The sequence below is a fragment of the Musca domestica genome, unplaced genomic scaffold (genome assembly GCF_030504385.1).
Source record: "Musca domestica strain aabys unplaced genomic scaffold, Musca_domestica.polishedcontigs.V.1.1 17, whole genome shotgun sequence".
NCBI classification, from domain to species: domain Eukaryota; kingdom Metazoa; phylum Arthropoda; class Insecta; order Diptera; family Muscidae; genus Musca; species Musca domestica.
Genome location: NW_026712230.1, coordinates 6,635,307 through 6,658,580, shown reverse-complemented (window position 1 = coordinate 6,658,580; position 23,274 = coordinate 6,635,307). Strand labels below are relative to the sequence as shown.

General features: G+C 36.3%; 2 protein-coding genes across 2 annotated transcripts; both read left to right on the top strand.

The window, feature by feature from the left end:
• The first annotated feature begins 6,344 nt into the window (after positions 1–6,344).
• On the top strand, positions 6,345–6,903 carry LOC131801603 (larval cuticle protein 9-like). The gene is made up of 2 exons (XM_059120418.1): positions 6,345–6,504; positions 6,591–6,903. The coding sequence occupies exons 1-2, from the start codon at positions 6,493–6,495 to the stop codon at positions 6,855–6,857; spliced, it is 279 nt and encodes a 92-aa protein (XP_058976401.1). The 5' UTR covers positions 6,345–6,492; the 3' UTR covers positions 6,858–6,903.
• Positions 6,904–20,966: 14,063 nt separating this feature from the next.
• LOC101891609 (larval cuticle protein 9-like) lies at positions 20,967–21,508 on the top strand. Its single transcript, XM_005190156.4, has 2 exons — positions 20,967–21,125; positions 21,199–21,508. The coding sequence occupies exons 1-2, from the start codon at positions 21,114–21,116 to the stop codon at positions 21,463–21,465; spliced, it is 279 nt and encodes a 92-aa protein (XP_005190213.1). The 5' UTR covers positions 20,967–21,113; the 3' UTR covers positions 21,466–21,508.
• The last annotated feature ends 1,766 nt before the right edge of the window (positions 21,509–23,274 follow it).

Here is a 23,274-nt window from a genome sequence, read left to right as displayed (position 1 = left end):
AAAAGGGAAGAACAAATTTAATATTTCCTCCTTTCCAAGGTGGAGGGTATAAAATAGATTCAGTGGAAGGTAGATCGGTGCGGTCCATTATATGCATTAAGACTTCTTCTACATATTTTGGCCAACGAATGTCTGCACCCAAAAATAACCAAGAATTATTGTATGTTTAGGTTACGGAGCCACAGATGTTTCGAAGTCTTTCTATTACGGTGGAGTGTATCAAGATAACTGATGTCTGTTATATCTGCCACAAGCTTTTATACTTGCAAAACGTGTACGTGATTGTTGCATTGGCCAACCGGTTAAAATTAAATGCAATTGCTATTATTAACTATGAATTTAATAAGATAATATTTATTTTCGTTTCTTTGAATTTACAATGCCTATATATTTCGAGCACGTTTCGGATGACCTAACAAACAAATTATCATTAAAATTCAATAAAATGGTAAATGTTTTAAGACGTTGTGCCGTAAACGAGGATAAAGTCCATATCATATAGTTGGTTGCTCCAATAAGTTATTGTAACTAAAGGTTTCGTGGGAGGGAGGGAGAAAAGTTGCGACAAAATGCAATTGTTTCAATAATTACAAGAAAGTTAAATAATAAAATTATGGCTAAAATAAATGACACGTGCATCCGTTTTTATACCCTCCACCATACATAGTATGGAGGGTTATTAAGTTCGTCATTCCGTTTTTAACTAATCGAAATAATAATTTTAGACCCAACAAAGTATATATATTCTTGATCATAGAACAGTGTTGGCTTGTTTGTTCGGGATACCGTAGTATTTTGTTGTTGCAAAATGGCCAGGCTTTATCCCTTTTTTGTTGTTTTTATAAAAACAACGTTTGTTTATTAGTGGAGAACGATGATAATGTTTACCAGGGGGTAAGGCAGGGAATACCTAGGTTTCGGAAAGAGCCACCAATCCTCATCAGTTCCCTTGTTTTTTGTCTGGGATATTCTCGCCAGATGTTATTTTAAAAATAACTTATATGACAAAAAACATTTTTTACCCAAGTGACGAGATCGTAAGCTCAATAGAAGAGGAACCAAAGAATTAAATCACAAGTAAAAAAGTAGTAAGTTCGGCCGGGCCGAACTTTGAATACCCTCCACCATTTGGAACGAATTAGAAAATTTTCAAAAAAAATAAAATCCATTAAAAATTCTTTTAAAATCTTTAAAATATTTAACATTGGGAGGTGTATATGGAGGGATACACGATATTGTGGACCTATAAAGACAAATCTATTTCTCCTTGTGTAGATTTTCAGATAATTCATTAGAAAAAGTGGCTAAAATCATCAAAATGCCGAATATAGGGGAGTGCCGTTATATGGGGGATATACGATATCTGACCTGTATAGACAATTCTCTCTCAGGGGATAAAGTACTCACAAGGAACTACTTGTGTGGAATATCTGACAAATCCATTAAAAAATGGGCTAAAATCCTCAAAATACCGAATAGCGGGGGGTACCGTTATATGGGGGATATACGATATCGTGGACCTGTATAGACAACTCTCTCAGGGGATAAAGTACTCACAAGGGAATCCTTTTGTGGAATTTCAGACAATTCCATTGAAAAATGTGGCTAAAGTCATCAAAATACCGAATACCGTGGGGGTACCGTTATATGGGCGCTATACGATATTGTGGACCTATATAGATGCATAAAGTACCTACAAGGAACTACTTGTGTGGATTTTCAGACAATTCCATTGAAAAATGTGGCTAACATCATCAAAATACCTACTATCGGGGGTACCATTATATGGGGCCTATACGATATCGTAGACCGATATAGCCCATCTTCGAACTTGACCTGCCTGCAGACAAAAGAGAGATATGTGCTAAATTTTAGCTTCCTATCTTAATTCGTTTAGACTGTAGCGTGATTACAACAGACGGACAGACGGACGGATAGGGCTCTAGGGACTAGGGCTAGGGATAGGGCTCGTCTTAGAATTTTACGCTTGTTGTAATTTTTGTTTTCTTCCGCAACATCAGCAGAAATGGTTCAAAATGGCTCGAGAGACGCAATATTCCATTCGGCAAATATTGAAAAATGAGCTCGGGGTAGAGCCATTGATATTCCAAAAAGTGCAAGAACTTACACCGCAACAGAAAGAAAATACCCTCAAAGAGCTAAAGAGTTGCTTGCCTTGGCCGAAAGTGGCGAACTGCCGAATTTGGTTTTCTCCGATGAGAAAACATTCGTTGTCCAGTAGTTTGTAAACAAACAAATTTACTTGCCCAAGAGGTTAGCTGAAAATGTGCACCTTCGGTTGGCCACCGGAACTCAAGCGCCGGCCATGGTGATGGTGTGGGCCGCCATTACAGCCGATGTTTGCTCTCCGCTCGTATTAATCGACCGTGGCATCAGAATAAATGCCGAACATTATCGCAAAAATATTCTGGAGGGTGTATTAAAGCCTTGGCACGCACACATTTTGGTCGCAGACCGTGGACATTTCAACAGGACTCAGCACCATCGCACTCAGCACCGTCACCCAAGAATGGTTACAAAATGAGGTTCCTCGCTTCATTTCCAACCAACAATAGCCATTTTGGAACTAAAAAACAGTGTCGATCGCCTCAAGCAAGCCCTTTGTCGAGAATGGGCCAAAATACCACAGGGCAACATTCGGGCAGCATGTGACGGTTTCATTGGCCGTTTGAAGGCCATAATTCGTGCCAAAGGTGACCAGTTTGAACAAATCTAAACGTATTCTAACATTTGATGCTCTTTCTAAAATGTTTTGCTTTCATTCAATAAAATTAAAAAAAAAATTAAATATTATGACGTTTGACTTTTTGCAGTTTATTGTCTCACCCTGTATGTACGATTGTAATAAAATTAGAAATGTGTGGCAGTATTTGGTACAAAAATAAATTTGACAAAATATATTGAAATCGGTTAAGATTTGGATGTAGCTTCCATATATATTTCGGCTGATTTCATGTATTTTGTGCACCAAATACAATATATGTCCGATTCCAATGAAATTCCGAATGTGTGGTGGAAATTGTTAAAAAACCAGTAAAGAAAGTCTTAAAGTCGGGCGGGGCCGACTTTATGATACCCTACACCACTTTGCTAATTAAGTAGAGCTCACCATAACAATTAAAAGTTTTTATGGGAGAATTCAATCATACACGCTATGATTATAATTATAATTTAAACTTCAAAGTACTAAATATGCCGAAGCATTTGTATCTTTTAAATTCGGAATTGTATTGCCCATTTGGTGCACAATTAATTTGAAATCAGATAAAGATATATATGGGAGCTATATCCAAATCTGAACCGATCTCGATAAAATTTAGCAAATGTATTTCTGAGCTGTATTTGATATATTTCCCCAAATATTGTTGTTGCATAGTGCATATTACGGCGGCGGTGGACAAAAATAACAAATCGGATGAACAATATATATGGGAGCTATAGCTATATCTGAACCGATTTCTATCAAATTCGGCATACATATTTCTAGGTCTAATTTGGATGTATATGCAAAATTCCATAAAATTCGGGCTGATATTACACGTTTGGTGGACAATAAAAGGCAAATCGGACGAAGATATATATGGGAGCTATATCTAAGTTTTGACCGATTATCTCCAATTTCAATAGGGTTCGTCCTTGGGCCAAACAAAAGATCTTCGCAAAATTTCATCTGGATCGGTCAATAAATGCGACCTGTACTTTGTTTACAAAAATACATGGACAGACGGACAGACGGACGGACAGACTGACGGACGGACATGCATAAATCGACTCAGAATGTGATTCCATGCAGATCATCAAAAGGAACTATGGGTCTATCTCGTTTCCTTCTGCCTGTTACAAACAAATGCACAAAGACATAATACCCTGACCACCTTGTGGTGTAGGGTATAATTAGTTTATGGCCATGACTGCCGAAATAGCTTATATCAGCAGGTACAAATGGACCAGCATTGAAATATACTGCAACCCTAAATTCGAATTGCTGGTGGAACACTTGGGCATCACACCGATGAATTGTTTTACCCTTCCATGTGTTAAGATGGGTACATAAAGTGTTAATATGTTTCTGATATAACTGCGATTGGAAGATCCATTTTTATACCCTACACCACATAGTGGTAAGGGTATTATGTCTTTGTGCATTTGTTTGTAACATGGAGAAGGAAACGAGATAGACCCATAGTTACTTTTGAGAACCTTCATAGAATCACTTTCTGAGTCGATTTATGCATGTCCGTCCGTCTGTCCGTCCGTCCGTCCGTCCGTCCGTTCGTCTGTCCATGTATTCTTGTGAACAAAACGCAGGTCGCATTTATTATCCGATTGAGATGAAATTTTCCAAACAATAATTTTTTGGCCCAAGGACGAACCCTATTGAAATTGGTGAGAATCGGATCAAATTTAGATATAGCTCCCATATATATCTTCATCCGATTTCGGGTTAAATGAGCACCAAATGTCCACTATCAGTCCAAATTACCTGAATTTTGGCACACCCAACCGGGTTCGGCCTAGAAGCAAGTATATCAAATTTGGAGAAAATCGGTTCAGATATAGCTATAGCTCCCATATATATCTTTCATCCGATTTGATCTTTAAGTCCCTCACATTCCTACTATGCACTCCACAACCGTGATATTTGGAACCAGGTATTAGATGGAGCACAGAAATAGCTGTTTTAAATTTTATCGAAATCGGTTCAGATTTGGATATAGCTCCCATGTATATCTTCATCCGATTTCGGGTTAATTGACCACCAAATGGCCAATATCAGCCCAAATGGCCCGAATTTTGGCACATGTGACCGAGATTAGCCTTAAAGTAAATACAACAAATTTGGAGAAAATCGGTTCAGATTTGGATATAGCTCCCATATATATCTTCATCCGATTTCGGGTTAATTGTGCTCCAAATGGCCGATATAAGCCCAAATGGACTGAATTTTAGTACATCGGACCAAATTCAGCCTAGAAGCAAGTATATCAAATTTAGTGAAAATCGGTTCAGATATAGCTCTAGCTCCATATATATGTTTCATCCGATTTGCTCTTTAAGTCCCTTACATTCGTAATATACTCTACACAGGAATGATATTTGGTACCAGATATCAGATAAAGCCCAAAAATAGTCGATTTTGATTTTATAAAAATCTGTTCAGATTTGTATATAATATAGCATAGCATACTCTTCACAGGAATGTTATTTGGTACCAGATATCAGATAAAGCCCAAAAGTAGTCGCTTTTAATTTTTTCAAAATCTGTTCTGATTTGGATATAGCACCCATATGTATCTTCATTCGATTTCGAGTTAATTGTGCAACAAATCGCCAAAATCAACCGAAATGGCATGAATTTTGGCATATCTGGCCAAATTCAGCCTAGAAGCAAGGACACCAATTTTAGTAAAAGTCGTTTCAGATATAGCTATAGCTCCCAAATATATCTTCATCCGATTTCGGATTAAATGTGCAGCAAATGGCTAATATTGGTACATCAAATTTAGTGAAAATCGGTCGGATACAGCTATAGCTCCTATATATACCTTTCATCCGATTTGTACTTTAAGTCCCTCAAATTCGAAAAATGTACGATACAAGAATAATATTTGGTATCAGATGCAGCCAAGAAATATCTTCTTTTTCAGTTTTACAAATATCGGTTCAGATTTGGATATACCTCCTATATATATCTTCATCCAATTTCGTGTTGATTGCGCACCAAATGTCCAATATCAGCTCAAATGTCCTGGGTTTTGGCAAATCTGACCGAATTCAGCCTAGAATCAAATACATCAAACTTGGTGAAAATCGGTTCAGATATAGCTATAGTTCGTAAAATGCACGATAGAATTAGATAGATTTTGATTTTGTACCAAATATCTCATAGAGCTCTGAAATGCTCTGTATAAACCTTTTTACGAGAGCTCTACCAAATATGCATAGTGGTGTAGGGTATCATATAGTCGGCCCCGCCCGACTTTTGAGCTTTCCTTACTGGTTTCTTATAAATTTATTTCAATCTATTATATAATCTCACAACAAACATATCCACCTAAATCGTTTTAACATAAAATAACCATAAATTTCATCCTGCTTCCAGAAATGTATAATCAAATTGAATGCATTCTAGCGCCAAATAATTAACTCGATGATAGACATTGGCTGGTGCCTTTGTGAAATTCCCATTGTTTGGCAAGTTTTACTGTGGAGGAGAATTGAGTTAATTATTATTTATAGTAGCTGCAAAAGGAATATCTCTGCGGACAGCTTATTGGGAATAAATTTGCCTAAATTTCGAAAACTGGCTGCAACTACAACTACCCGACTGCTACTATTCTTGTTCGACCAGATGTTATAGCCAATCATTCGAAATGTTATACTGAACCGAAATACAAAATCATATAAAAGAACATTATCCATTGTGAATCAGTAGTTCTTTCTCAGTAGCTAAACTCAATTCAATACAAAATGAAATTCACCGTAAGAATCTCTTCACATTTAATGTATTATTCTAGTTTGACGGGCACATCTAACATGATATTCTTTCTTAATTTTTCATCTCTCAGATTGTCCTCCTTGCCTGTCTTTTGGCTTTCGCTTATGCCAACGAAGAAGCTGAAGTTGTCAAGGAATACTCCGAAGTCAATCCTGAAGATTTCAAATATGGCGTCGAATTGACCAACCACATCCGTGCCGAACAGGAAGGTCATTTGCAAGATAAGGACAACTGGCTCGTCAAGGGTGAATACGAATATGTCTCCAAGGAGGGCAAACACGTTAAGGTTACCTACACCGCCGATGAACACGGTTACCACCCCAATGTTGAACAATAAATTTTCAAAAAAGAAAAAGGAAATATATTTTGCAAATGAAAAATCATTTAAATTGATATTGTCTTTTTAAGTGGTGCTTTGGAGAGAAATCTCTCCAGAATAAATTGTGCAGGTCATCATTTTCAATATTTCCTATTCGTAGAGCGAGTCTGATACGATTTTCTTAGTTTTTGAGTGATTTGTTAGTTTCTGTGTGGTTCCGTAACGAATTCTTGCGCTGTCTGAATTCTTGAAAATAAAATCACTTTTTTTCAAGGAATTCTTGACAAGTTTTTTGGGGTTATTTAAATGCTTCTTAAGTAAGAATCTTTTTATACCCTACAACACTATGTGTAAGTTTGATTGGGCCAAAAATTATGTAACACCTCGAAATATTGGTTTCCCACATAGGAAAGTATATATGGATCTTCCTATCTCGCCGAGCTGAGTCGATCTAGCTATGTATGTCCGTCCGTCTGTCCATGTTAGTTTGTAATCACTCTACAGGTCGCAATTATGGTCCGATCCTCACGAAATTGAAAATGGAGGTGGGTTTATGGTCAGAATAGAACCCTATTGCTTTTGGAGATGATCGCATAATATTTAGGGGTTGAAATGGACCAAAAACTGAAAAATTTCCTGATTTTTCATTTGCTCTACAGGTCGCAATTATTTACCAATCGACGCGGAAATTAGCATGGGGCTAGAGCTTAAGGGCAGAAGCTTTCCAATTTTGATGGTCATAGGCTAATATTTAGTGGGTGAAATAGACTATAACATTTGTGTTAAATAAAAGTCAAATTTTCCATTAAACCGCGATTATCTTTGTTCCGGCGAAATCACAAATAGACGAACAGGTCAATTCTGACCGTTACGTAGATGCCGATAGTAAATATATAGGATATATATGACGAAATATATACAATGTATGTATAAGGGGGAAGGGGATGTTAGCTAAAATGCTTATATCTCAAGAATGGCTGGATCGATTTTGACAAATTTTGTCAATTTTGTCCGTCCTGGCATAAAAGAATAAAATCTAGAAAAATCGCATATAAATATGCCAATAATGATGTTAATATACATTTTGTGGTATTTTGACATTTTTTAATTTTTTTCATATTTTTTATCGCATGCGATTTTTTCAAATTTAATGAGGTGTACATTTTGTAATATTTTCTCACCTTACAACACAGGTTGTGGTTATATATAGATTGCAATTATCGTTCGATTCTCACGAAAATTCTCAAAAGGGCAAGGTAAGGCTCAGAAGTGCTAGGCTTATTGTTTTCAAAGATGTCCGCAATATATTTTGGGGTTGAAATGGACCAACAACTAAAAATATTCCTCATTTTGCAGCCATTATAAAGGTCACAAATAGAAACCAAAGGACACGAAATCTCGCATGAAGTTAGAGTTTAGGACAGCGAGTAGAACATTACTAACAGGCGATATACAAAATACACAAGATGCGAAGTTCTGGATTTTTATACCCTACACCACATAGTGGTAAGGGTATTATGTCTTTGTGCATTTGTTTGTAACATGGAGAAGGAAACGAGATAGACCCATAGTTACTTTTGAGAACCTTCATAGAATCACTTTCTAAGTCGATTTATGATGTCAGTCCGTCTGTCCATGTATTCTTGTGAACAAAATGCAGGTCGCATTTATTATCCGATTGAGATGAAATTTTCCAAACAATATTTTTTTGGCCCAAGGACGAACCCTATTGAAATTGGTGAGAATCGGATCAAATTTAGATATAGCTCCCATATATATCCTCATCCGATTTCGGGTTAAATGTGCACCAAATGTCCACTATCAGTCCAAATTACCTGAATTTTGGCACACCCAACCGAGTTCGGCCTAGAAGCAAGTATATCAAATTTGGAGAAAATCGGTTCAGATATAGCTATAGCTCCCATATATATCTTTCATCCGATTTGATCTTTAAGTCCCTCACATTCCTACTATTCACTCCACAACCGTGATATTTGGTACCAGGTATTAGATGGAGCACAGAAATAGCTGTTTTAAATTTTATCGAAATCGGTTCCCATGTATATCTTCATCCGATTTCGGGTTAATTGACCACCAAATGGCCAATATCAGCCCAAATGGCCCAAATTTTGGCACATGTGACCGAGATTAGCCTTAAAGTAAATACAACAAATTTGGAGAAAATCGGTTTAGAAACAGCTATAGCTCCCATATATATGATTTATCCGATTTGGTGTTTAAGCCTCTCACATTCGTAATATGCACTCCACAAGAATGATATTTGGTACCAGATATAAGATACAGCCCAGAAATAGCTGTTTGTAATTTTATCGAAATCGGTTCAGATTTGGATATAGCTCCCATATATATCTTCATCCGATTTCGGGTTAATTGTGCACCAAATGGCCGATATAAGTCCAAATGGACTGAATTTTAGTACATCGGACCAAATTCAGCCCAGAAGCAAGTTTATCAAATTTAGTGAAAATCGGTTCAGATATAGATATAGCAACCATATATATGTTTCATCCGATTTAGTGTTTTAGTCCCTTACATTCGTAATATTCACTCCACAACCGTGATATTTGGTACCAGGTATTACATGGAGCACAGGAATAGCTGTTTTAAATTTTATCGAAATCGGTTCAGATTTGGATATAGCTCCCATATATATCTTCATCCGATTTCGGGTGATTGACCACCAAATGGCCGTTATAGCATCAATTTTGGCAAATCCGACCGAAACCAGCTTAGAAGCAAGTACACCAATTATAGTAAAAATCGGTTCAGATATAGCTATAGCTCCCATCTATATCTTTCATCCGATTTGGTCTTTAAGTCCCTCAATGATATTTGGTACCAGATATCAGATAAAGCCCAAAATTAGTTGATTTTAATTTTATTAAAATCTGTTCCGATTTGGATATGCCTCCCATATATATCTTCATCCGATTTCGTGTTAATTGTGCATCAAATGGTCAATATCAGCCCAAATCACCCATAAGACCGAATTCAGTCTAGAAGCTAATACGTCAAATTTGGAGAAAACCGGTTCAGAGATAGCTATAGTTCGTAAAATGCACGATAGAATTAGATAGATTTTGATTTTGTACCAAATATCTCATAGAGCACTGAAATGCCCTGTATAAACCTTTTTATGAGAGCTCTACTAAATATGCATAGTGGTGTAGGGTATCATATAGTCGGCCCCGCCCGACTTTTGAGCTTTCCTTACTGGTTTATGCTGATTTCGAATACGAATATGGCCAAATATCGTAGACAAGCAAATCATATATATGAGCCTAAGTTTGGAGACCCAGAGGGATCTATTGCTTTTGGTGATGTTCGCAAATGAACCAAAAACAGAAAAAATTTCCTGATCACACAATTGAAGCCAATCGACACGGCTGAGACGAGAGTTAAGAACAGGGAAGAATTTTAATATTTTGCATGACCATTGGATTATATGTAGCTGTAAAATGGACCACAACAACTAACAACACGACGGAGTGCGTAAATATTGGTCAAATGTCCCTGGTCAAAATGTAAAGGGTAATAACTGGACAGAGCTGTATGACATAATTTCAAAAGCAAAATCTTCCAAAATGGATTTGGACATAAGAGGGTTTCTAACATATTGTAGTATTGTAGGGTATCACATGGTCGGCCCCGCACGACTATAGCCTTTGATAGACTTGTTTTATATAGCACGACTATAGCCTTTGTTTACTTGTTTTAAATATTTCATAGACTTTTCGACTAAGTATTAATTTATCAAGGCCTTCTACTTAACAACTTTTTTTAAAGAAGGTTTTCCTTCATTTTTGGTTTTCGGGTAATCCTGTTAAAAATTATAAAGGGTTTCAAAGACTTCAGCAAAAAATTTTATGAATTTGTTTAACAATTTCCAAAAGCTTTTCATGTAGACATATCTGTCGGGAAACTGACTGGTTTTTGTATTGCTTTCGTTGGGCTGATCATTTTTTTTAATTTAGTAGTTTTCCAAGCTTTTGTTGCCAGATTCGAGCTGGAATTGATTCTGGAGTCGGAGTGTTAACAACTGCTTTCGTTAACATATTTCTGTGATAGATTTCTTTTATATAAATGTGAATTGAGCCCAATATTTGTCAAGTTATTTCAGCTTTCTCAGCAAGTTGACATCGCACATACTTGATTCAGTTAACAAGTGCTGTAAATCACAAAAAAAGAAAGGGAACAGGTTTTTGATTTTACAAAATCCAAATATGATTTACAGAGCTTAATTGTAATCCCAGGATTTTGATTTCTTTCCAGTTATTTTGTGGAGTTCAGTGTATCAAGTAGCAGTTTTGCCCCATAAAACCTGAAAAAAATTAATTAAGTGACGGATAAGTTCATTTTTAAAAAAAATTGGGTTTTCCCTTAAATATTTAAATATTTAAAAAAGCATTTATTTTATAAAAACCCTTTACGAAAAACTTAAAGGAATTTGAAAGACGCTAAAATGTGACGATCGATAGGATACATCTTATATTAGCAAAAGAGTGTGAATTTATATACATGTCAAAAGATACGCTTGAAAATGAAAACTTGTCTGATGTTGGCAGAAATCAGAGCATTATTGAGTGGCAAAATAGGTGTGCAGCATCCGCAAAAGGTATTTGCGGTATGGATGTATTCTCTGATACCAAATGTAGGAACGTGGTTAAATAGGAGACATGGTTATTTAAACTTTTATCTCACCCACTTTCTATCAGGACATGGATGCTTCAGGTCCTACCTATACCGATTTGGTCTGGACAATTCTTCGAGTGAGAGAGAGAACGTAGAACGGCATGTAATAAAATAGGTAATAAAATAGAGTTAATGCTGATATCAACACAGTTAACACAATGGACCAAAAGGTCTCCGAGTGGAGTGGTTGTTTTTCACAACCGCGCATCCTTTAACCTAACCTTTTAACCTAATGCTGATCTCTTTGGAGAACTGGGATCATTTCTGTGAATAATTAATTAAGTAATTATTGATCTTCGTAAAAAAGTATATACGAGAAAAAATGTTATAAATAACAGTGTTGTTTAAAACATTCCCACCCTACGACGATATGCTTTTACGGGGGTACCATAGGGATCGTGGGTCAGAATAAAGGGGTTATTTTAGCGTGCTAAATTCTCGCACACCTTGCGCAAGCAGGTAGTCAGAGTCTTTCGATCATTTTTCCCCGAAAAAAAGGATCTATAAAGACAAGTGTTTAATACAGTGATCGGCATATATTGCAAATTCAAAATACCAATTTTGAAATACTACCTTTGAAAATGTGGCTAAAATCACTCGATGGTACAATTAAATAGAGTTTGCGTGCCCAAGGCTTTAATACACCCTCCAGAATATTTTCGCAATAATTTTCGGCATTTATTCTGATGCCACGGTCGATTAATATGAGCGGAGAGCGACCATCGGCAGTTATGGCGGCCCACAACCATCACAACGGCCGGCGCTTGAGTTCTGGTGGCCAACCGAAGATGCACATTTTCGGCTTGGCAAGAAAAAACGAGCATTTTGTTTGTTTACAAAGTGGACAACTAATGTTTTCTCATCGAAGAAAACCAAATTCGGGAGTTCACTACTTTCTGCCAGCGAAGCAACGCTTTAGCTCTATCGAGTCTATTTTCTTTCTGTTGCTGTGTAAGTTCTTGCACTTTTTGGAATTTCAATGGCTTTTCCACGAGCTCATTTTTTAATATTTGCCGATCCATTTTTCGGCCACTGTGACGAGGGTTTCGATCAAGTCGTTTCTTTACTTTTCGAACCATTTCTACTGATGTTGCTGTTTTCTTCAGTCCACTTTCTTGACGTCGGGCTACGCTACCAGTATCATGATAACTAGCGATGGTGCGAGACACAAAAGATTTATTCTTATTTAAATGCTGGGGTGCTCTAAAGATAGCCACTTGTGGTTTTTCCAGCCAAATATAAAGAAATCACACTATCGCTTATGAATTCCATCACGAATAACTTTTTTTCTGGAAAATTCTCACCAAAATACATTTGTACGCTTGTAAATAATATAATGATCTGTCACTGGAATAATTTTAACGGCTGTCGGACAATGACAGCAGTCTGAAGTTTGTTGTAGTTTTTCATTTCACACTGTATCTACGATACATATCCTCGGCCGTTTATTGACCAAATCAGATGAATTTACCACAGAAGGAAGTCCGTCGAATGTGGTCAAATGCGGTGTTCCAGTCGATGACAGTCGAATGCTATCTGAAAGCTATCTGTATCAAACATCATATAAACCCTAGAAATGGCTCTGTAAAATTTTATTAAAATATGTTCAGACATAGATTTCCCTTACGTGTTGCTAGCAATTACCCTTTACTTCATCATCGAAAAATCTACCTTAAAATTTTTGATTCGTTCCAACAGTTTGTGTTAGGTATTTATACCCTACACTACAAGGTGGACAGAGTATTATGTCTTTGTGCATTTGTTTGTCACAGGCAAAAGGAAACCAGATAGACCCATAGTTCCTTTTGATGATCTGCATAGAATCACATTCTGAGTCGATTTATACATGTCCGTCCGTCTGTCCATTTTTTTTTTTTTTTGCGAACAAAATACATTTCGCATTTATTACCCGATCCAGATGAAATTTTGCACAAATCGTTTGTTTGGCCCAAGGACGAACCCTATTGAAATCGTCCGATTTACCTTTTATTGTGCAAACGTGTAATATCAGCCCGAATAGTATGGAATTTTGCACATACAACCAAATTAGGCCTGAAAATAAGTATGCCAAATTTGATCGAAATCGGTTCAGATATAGCTATAGCTCCAATATATATTGTTCATCCGATTTGTTATTTTAGTCCTCCGCAGCCGTAATATGCACTCTGTAACAACAATATTTTGGGAAATATATCAAATACAGCTCAGAAATATCTTTGCTAAATTTTATCGAGATCGGTTCGGATTTGGATATATCTCCCATATATAACTTCGTTCGATTAACCTTTTATTGTGCACCAAACTAATACTTGTTCAAATGGGATGAAATTTGGCACTTACGACCGAATTGAGTGTAGAAGCTAGTATGTCAAATTTGGTGAAGATATAGTTCTGATATAGTTATATTTATTACCCACAGCCGTAATATGCAGTCCGTAACAACGATATTCAGGGAAATTTATGAAATACAGCTCAAAAATATTTTTGCCAAATTTTATCAAGATCGGTTCAGATTTGGATATAGCTCCCATATATTTCAAATGGGCAATACAAGTCCGAATTTAAAAGATACAAGTGTTTCGGCATATTTAGTCTTTTGAACTTTAAATTATAATTATCATCATAGCTCATACAGGCTATTGAATTCTCCCATAAAAACTTTTAATTGTTATGCGGAGCTCTACTAAATTAGCAAAGTGGTGTAGGGTATCATAAAGTCGTCCCGCCTGATTTGAAGACTTTCTTTACTGTTTTTAATACTCCAAATTCACAATTCGAACAGTTTAACAAAAGTTTTTAATCATACAACCTACCAAATTTTCAGACCTTCAGGGTTTTATTTATTGTTCAAGTTTTCCTTTTTTCGGAGGAATAATAAGAAACAAGTTACCCTTTTTCACCAAAATGTTTTTAAGATCTTCCATTTTGAAGCTTTCCTAGGAGGATAACGCCTTCATATGTAAGCCCTAGAAATCAAGAGTGACATCAGTATCAAATTTTGGCATTCCAGCCCTATCGCTTCCCCCACTACTCAATTTAGTAATATTTAGAACGCATATCCAAAACCATCTACATCTCTCTATCCAAGATACCAACAGAGATCCAAAATTAGTAGCATTTAGTAGGTTTCATCAATTATTGTACGCATTTGAAAGACCACCTTCTAATTTCAACTTCAGAGACCAACATAGACCTGAATATCACCCAATTGCCCATTCGATGTCATTTGGTACCCAGTTGCAAATATCTCAATCCTAGACTAAAAAATAGTTATCTCACAGTCTCAGCACCGTCCCTGCACCTTATACCAAATATAGTACTATTCAGCAATTTCCGCACAATTATAGTACACCTATCCAAAACTAGCTCCTTTTCTTAACTAAAGACACCAACAATGACATTCATATTAAATTGCAGGATTCCAGCTCTATCCCTACACCCAAAACTAAATTCACTAGCATTTAGTTGCCTTTCCAAAATCCGTAGTACGCACTTTCCAAACAATCTCCACATATCAACCTAAATTACCAAAAGTGACCCTTATATTAAATTTCAGGATTTTATCTCTGTATTATTGCATTTCATCTCTGTATCATTACCAAATTCAGTACCATTAAGTGAAATTATAGTACATATTCCATTACTATCTTCTTCTCTAAATAACAGACACCAACATTGATATCAAGTTTCCGAATTCCAGCTCAATTACTTCACCCAACATCAAATTTAGTAAAGCTAGATCAACTAATTACAATTAGTAGTCTGAAACCACCTCCGCATGAACCAAATTTCAGATTTCAAGCACTATCTGTTCGCCAATACCAAATTGTACCAAAAACACCTCTTTATGGCAAACCTAATGCCGACATGGGTCTCCAATACAAAATTTCAAAATTCCAACTGTACCAAATTTAGTACCATTTAGTACATTTCGCACTCTTAGTACACATTTCCTAAAATATTCCACCTTCAAGTTTTTAGCTCTTTCCGTTTATTTTAAATTTTAGAATTCTACGTACTTCCGTTTGTTCAATACAAATATTAAATTTTGAGTAATTTTCGTATCCTTGAAGTACAAATTTCGAAACACCCTGCCTGCACACGCCCTAGCACCAAGACTGACCCTCGTGCAAAAGTTCAAGATTCTAGTTTCAGCCGTCTCGTCTGGGCGATGATTCTCAGCCAGTCAATCAGTTATTTCACTACTCCTTATATATGTATACTAGCTGAACTCGGCGCCCTTCGCTACTCCTTTCGTTGGTTAAAAAATATAAATAAAACAAATTCAAAAATTTTAAAAACGTTATTATTGTAATACTTTAATGCGTAAACAAACAAATAGCTCGGTCTTCCAACGCGTGAACGTGAATCATACCCTCAATCAAATTTTTGTGTAGTTTTTATACTCTCCACCATAGTATGGATGGTATATTAAGTTTGTCATTCTGTTTGTAACACCTCGAAATATACATTTTAGACCCCACAAAGTATATTTATTCTTGATCTTGATCATAAAATTCTAAGTCGATTTAGCGATGTCCGTCCGTCTATCCGTCTGTCAGTCTGTGAAAATCACTTTAGCTTCCAAATGATAAAATTTTACTCAATTTTTACCGATATTCGGTACTTTGATGATTTTAGAGACATTATTCGCCAGAATTGATTCAAATTTGGTATTTGAAGTTCGTAATGCATACTACAGCCTATGGCAATAGATTGTCTGTGCAGGCCCGGCCGAACTTACAGCTTTTTTTACTTGTTTACTGATAGCCTTATACCATTACAAAGGCGTTGTGGGTCAATGCTTCTTAATAAAATCATATTCCAATCTGAAACGATTTCAATATAATTTTACAAAATTTACATTTACAGCAAATTCCGTCACACCTTCCATATTTCATTGAAATTGGAGGTACATCCGTGTTTGGTATTCCAATTGGTAATTAATTTATTGCTTAAATGTCAAATTGCATGAAACATATGTTGCTGCCAAATGTTGCAAAAATTTAACACAACTGAAGCAAAGGGTTACTATTTTGTAGAGCGAAAATGATGGTTGTATTTCTCAGATTTAATATTTTCCGATAAAATGGACTGTTTTAGCACATGACAAAAATATTGACGCTAACAATTAATGGAATCTATGTTAATATATAACAATAAACCAGTAAGGAAAAGTCAAACGTCGGGCGGGCCCGGCTAATTGATACTCTACACCACTATGCATATTTAGTAGAGCTCCCGTAACAAAAGAATTTTTTGAAGTAGATCATACCAATCAACATACACCAATCAACATTTGGATTAGTTATAGTTTGGTTTCAGATGGAACTTATATATGGGAGGTATATTCAATTCTGAATCAATTTTCACTAAATTTGACGAAAACATTTTAATCTTTTATACCGAATAACATAGCCATAGAGTGCAGGCGAAGGATAATATTAAACAAGTAAAAAAGCAGTAAGTTCGGCCGGGCCGAACTTTGAATACCCTCCACCATTTGGAACGAATTAGAAAATTTTCAAAAAAATAAAATCCAATAAAAAATATCTAATATAGGAAGGTGCCGATATATGGGGGGATATACGATATTGTGGACCTATAAAGACAAATCTATGTCTGCGTGTAAAGTACTCACAAGGAACACCTTGTATGGATTTTCAGATAATTCCATTGGAAAAATTGGCTAAAATCATCAAAATACCGAATACAGGGGAGTACCGTTATATGGGGGATATACGATATTGTGGACCTATATAAACAATTCCGTTTCAGGGGTAAAGTGCTCACAAAGAACTCGGTGTGTGGATTTTCAGACAATACGATTGGAAAATATGGCCAAAAACATCAAAATACCGAATATCGGGGGTACGGTTACATGGGAGCTATACGATATCATGGACCTGTATAGACAATTCTCTCTCAGGGGGTGAAGTACTCACAAGGAACTACTTGTGTTGATTTTAAGACAATTCCATTGAAAAGCGTGGCTAACATCATCAAAATACCGAATATCGTGGACCTATATAGACAATTCTTTTTGAGGAGGTAAAATGCCCACAAGGGACTCCTTTTGTGGAATTTCAGACAATTCCATTGAAAAATGTGGATAAAATCATCAAAATACCGAATATCGGGGGTACCGTTACATGGGGGCTATACGATATCGTGGACCTGTATGGACATTTCTCTGCCGAGGTATAAAGTACCCACAAGGAACTCCTTGTGTGGATTTTCAGACAATTCCATTGAAAAATGTGGCTAATATCATCAAAATACCGAATATCGGGGTTACCGTTATATGGGGACTATACGATATTGTGGACCCATATAGATAATTCTCTGCCGAGGTATAAAGTACCGACAAGGAACTCCTTATGTTGATTTTCAGACAATTCCGTTGGAAAATGTGGGTAAAATCATCAAAATACCGAATATCGGGGGGTACCGTTATATGGGGGATGTACGATATTGTGGACCAATATAGGTAATTCTCTACCGAGGTATAAAGTACTTACAAGGAACTCCTTGTGTGGATTTTCAGACAATTCCGTTGAAAAATGTGGGTAAAATCATCAAAATACCGAATATCAGGGGGTACCGTTATATGGGGGATGTACGATATTGTGGACCTATATAGATAATTCTCTGTCGAGGTATAAAGTGCCCACAAGGAACTACTTTCGTGGATTTTCAGACAATTCCATTGAAAAATGTGGCTAACATCATCAAAATACCGAATATCGGGGGTACCGTTATATGGGGGCTATGCGATATCGTGGACCTATATAGCCCATCTTCGAACTTGACCTGACCTACTGGAGTTCCACAAAATGGAAATGTACGTCCCGAAATTCATTTGGGCTGATATTAGCCATTATTTGCACAATAAACCTGAAATCGGATTAAGGATATATATGGGAGCTAAATGAAAATCTTACCCGTTCTTGATAAAATTTTCCAAAGGTATTTCCGAGCTTCATAAGATATCTGGTACCAAATATCATTGTTGTTAATGCACATTACGAATGTGAGGGACTTAAACACCAATTCGGATTAAACATATATATGGGAGCTATAGCTATGTCTGAACCGTTTGTAACACCTCTAAACATTTGTTTGTAACACCTCTAAACATAGAGAGATGAATGAGATGAAAAAACTGCAACTAACTTCAGACTGCTGTCATTTCAAAGCCACTCATCCGACAGCTGTTAAAATTATTCCAGTGACAGCTCATTATATTCTTTACAAGCGTACAAAAGAATTTTGGTGAGAATTTTCCAGAAAAAAGTTATTCGTGATGGAATTCAAGCGTGGTAGTGTGATTTCTTTACATTTGGCTGGAAAACAACAAGTGGCTATCGTTAGTGCACTCCAGCATTTAAATGTGAATAAATTTGTTGTGTCTCGTACCATCGCCCGTTACCGTGAAACTGGTAGCGTAGCCCGACGTCAAGGAAGTGGACGGAAGAAAACAGCAACATCAGCAGAAATGGTTCGAAAAGCAAAGAGGCGACTTGATCGAGCAAAGAGGCGGCTGAACATATCGCAATATTCCTTTCGGCAAATATTGAAAAATGAGCTCGGGGTTAAGCCATTGAAATTCCAAAAAGTAAAGCAAGAACTTACACCGCAACAGAAAGAAAATAGACTCAAAATAGCTAAAGAGTTGCTGCGCTTGGCCGAAAGTGGTGAACTGCCGAATTTGGTTTTCTCCGATGAGAAAACATTCGTTATCCAACGGTTTGTAAACGAACAAAATCGTGATCGTATTTATTTGCCAAAGAGGTCAGCTGAAAATGTGCAACTTCGGTTGCCTGTGCAGGTCCAGGTCTTCGTATAGCTCCCATATAAAGGCCCTTTCTTATATTCGGTATTTTGATGATTTTAGCGACATTATGTACCGGAATTTTTTCAAATGTTGTATTTGAAGTTCGTAATGGATACTACAGCCTATGTCACAAAATTATCTGTACAGGTCCACGTTTTATAACCCCCATGGTACCTCCCTATGTTCGGTATTTTGATGATTTTAGCTACATTATAAACAGTTTTTTATACCCTCCACCATACTATGGAGGGTATATTAACTTTGTCATTCCGTTTGTAACTCCTCTAAATACTCATGTCAGACCCAACAAAGTATATATATTCTTGATCAGCGTAAAATTCTTAGTTGATTTAGCGAGGTCCGTCTTTCTTAACCGGAATTATTTCAAATTTGATATTTGAAGATCGTAATGGATACTACAGCCTAAGCAGAAAATTGTCTGTGCAGATCCACGTCTTCATATAGCCCCCATATAACGGTACCTCCCAATATTCTATTCTTGATGATGATTTTAGCGTCATTATTCACCGGAATTGTTTCAAATTATTTAGAGTTCATAATGGGAACTACAGTCTGTGACGGAAAATTATCTATGCATTTCCAGGTCTTCGTATAGGCCCCATATATCAGTACCTCCCTATATTCGGTATTTTGACGATTTTAGGTACAATACCCATCGAAATTGTTTGAGATGTCGTATTTGAACTTTGTAATGGATGCTACAGCCAGTGACAGAAAATTGTCTATGCTGGTCCAGGTCTTCGCACAGCTCCGATATAACGGTACCTCCCTTTATACGATATTTATATGATTTTAGCTACATTACTCACCGTTTATTTCAAGTTTCGAATTTGAATATGGTAATGGCTTGTAGGGTCCACGTCGTATAATATAATGGCTATATTCGGTATTTTTAAGATTTTAACAAAATTTTTAAGGATTTTATTTTTTTTTTAAATTTCCAAATTCGTTCCGAATTGTGGAGGGTATTCAAAGTTCGGCCCGACCGAACTTACTGCTTTTTATCTTGTTTTTTTCAAGTTTCGCATTTGCAGGTCCACGTTGTCGTATAGACCCTAATATAACGGCTTCAATAGGTCCACACCTTTATAACCTCCCCCATCAAAGGGTAGTGAACTCTGAAATCGGATGAACAACTAGGGGTTTTTCAAGGTTTTAATCCCAGTGTATGAAAATCGGATGAGCGTTAAATTCCAACGAATATTGAGCGGTTTGCATTCATTTATAAGTTTTATTCGAATACATTTGAGTTATATTTGATCAACCTACTTTACTTCGTTCGGTCCACATTTTCGTATATCCCCTTTAAACATATGCCGTCTGAGGGAGGACAGAACCGCAAAATTAGGGTCTAACATTTATTAAAACGTATCTCTCCCACAATGCAAATTGTGTTTGCATTTTGGAAACAAAATTGTCAATTCAAAAGTTTAAAATATAAGCCCCTATTTGCCCATATATCAATAATTTTGCAAATTTAGAATTTCAAATGAGTATGCAATTTACTTATGAAATTATCACTTTGCTTTGATGAGTTTCCGATTTGTTCGTTAATTCTTGTTAAACTAGAAGCTAACGGAGAAGCAACAAAATATATCATCGCTGCTACTAGAAAACAAATTTCGAAATTAGGCAGCATATAAAAAGGGAATACAGAAAGTCGATAATTATCAGTTAGTTTTGTGATCATCAAACATAACAAAATGAAATTCGCTGTGAGTATTGAGATCCAAAGGCCTTCAAAGGAGGAAAAATATACTAATATGTTGCTTTCTTTTTTGATTATAGATTGTCCTCCTTGCCTGCCTTTTGGCTTTCGCCTATGCCAACGAAGAAGCTGAAGTTGTCAAGGAATTCTCCGAAGTCAATGCCGAAGATTTCAAATATGCCCTCGAATTGACCAACCACATCCGTGCCGAACAAGAAGGTCACTTGCAAGATAAGGACAATTGGCTCGTCAAGGGTGAATACGAATATGTTTCCAAGGATGGTAAACACATCAAGGTCACCTATACCGCTGATGAACATGGTTATCACCCAAATGTTGAACAATAAATAAATGAATAAATAATGGAAAATCTCAAGTAGCAAATTTAAATGTTTTTTTTTTATTTTCGAATTTGACATCTTCAAAACATATAAGTTATGGTAGGATAATAAGGGAATGTTTATTACAAAATATGGCCTGGCAGAGACCAATTTTTATTCGGCGAATATATGATTTGCAAAATAGTAATTAAAAAATATATGGGATAACGGTATAATTTTTAATAATTTGTTTTTAAAGTTACTAAGTAATTCCTACCTTGTATACCCTCCACCTTGCAACACGTCGAAATATACATTTTAGACCCTAGAAGTTATATATCACCACAAAATTCTTTGTAAATTCAGCGATGTGCAGTCCGTCGGTCTGCTTGTCCATCTGTCTAAATCACTCTAGCTTCCAAACGAAATATATTAAGTTGATAAAATTTTACTTATGTGTGTGTTAGGTCTACCTTACAATTTCCGAAGAAAATAATTTATGTCATAGGGAGAGACAGGATCATTCGATTTTGCTCATATTTTGCAAGTCCCAATATTTTTTTTACAGTGCTAGGTCAAGTTACACTCCATAAAGTAACTTCCCCACAAAGGGTCAACATATTGAATCATTATGACTCTCATGAAATCTGAAAAGTTGCGTATGTCTTCAAGTTTCACGCATCCCAACATTTTTGTCAACACAGGCTCTGGTATGAAGATGAACTATATCGGAGCTGATATGAAGATGAACTTCTTCCGGTAGCTCCCCCACAACGGCTCAAAATTTTGAATAACCACGACTGTCATAAAGTGCGGAATGAACATCCGATTATTTTAAAACTTGGCACACCCTAATAGTTCTAAAGATGATGTAAGGAGATGGAACACATCGGTGTGCTCCTTGTGGACCCTCCCCAACAAAGTGTCAGAATGTTGAATAAATTTATCTCTCATAAAATGCGAAATAAACGTCCGATTCATTCTAAACTTCACACATTCCAATATTTATACTGATACAAGATCTGGGTTGAAGCAAAGCTGTCAAAATTTTGAATAACAAAACGCTCATAAAAGCGGTATAAGCATCCGATTCTCTTTAAATTGCACACATCTAAATGATTTTACTGGTGTGAACTTGCGATCTTCTGGTACATTACATATAAATAACAAACCTCTCAAAAATGCGTAATAAGCATCTGATTCTTTTTAAATATCACACATCCAAATATTTTTACCACAGAAGTGAAGGGGTTACAATTTTGAACAACCAGACTGCTCATTCAATTCTAAACAAGCGTCTCATTCCTTCTAAACTTTGCACATTCCAATATTTATACTAACACAAGACTTGGTATGAAGATGATAGATATCGGCCTGCCTCTTCTGGTACCTCCCCCACAAATTGTCGCAATTTTCAGTATTTTTATATGGTGGGTATATTAAATTCGTCATTCCGTTTGTAACTCATCGAAATAATCATTTTAGACCCAACAAAGTATTTATATTCTTGATCAGCTTAAAATTCTAAGACGATTTAGCCCTGTCCCTCCGTCTGTTGTAATCACGCTACAGTCTAAACGAATTAGGATAGGAAGTTAAAATTTTGCACAGATCTCTCTTTTGTCTGCAGGCAGGTCAAGTTCAAAGATGGGCTATATCGGTCCACGATATCGATAGCCCCCATATAACGGTAACCCTATATATTCGGTATTTTGATGATTTTAGCCACATTTTCAACGGAATTGTCTGAAATTCTACACAAGGAGTTCTTTGTGAGTACTTTACTCCCTGAAAGAGGGTTATCTATATAGGTCCACGATATCGTATTTTGATGAT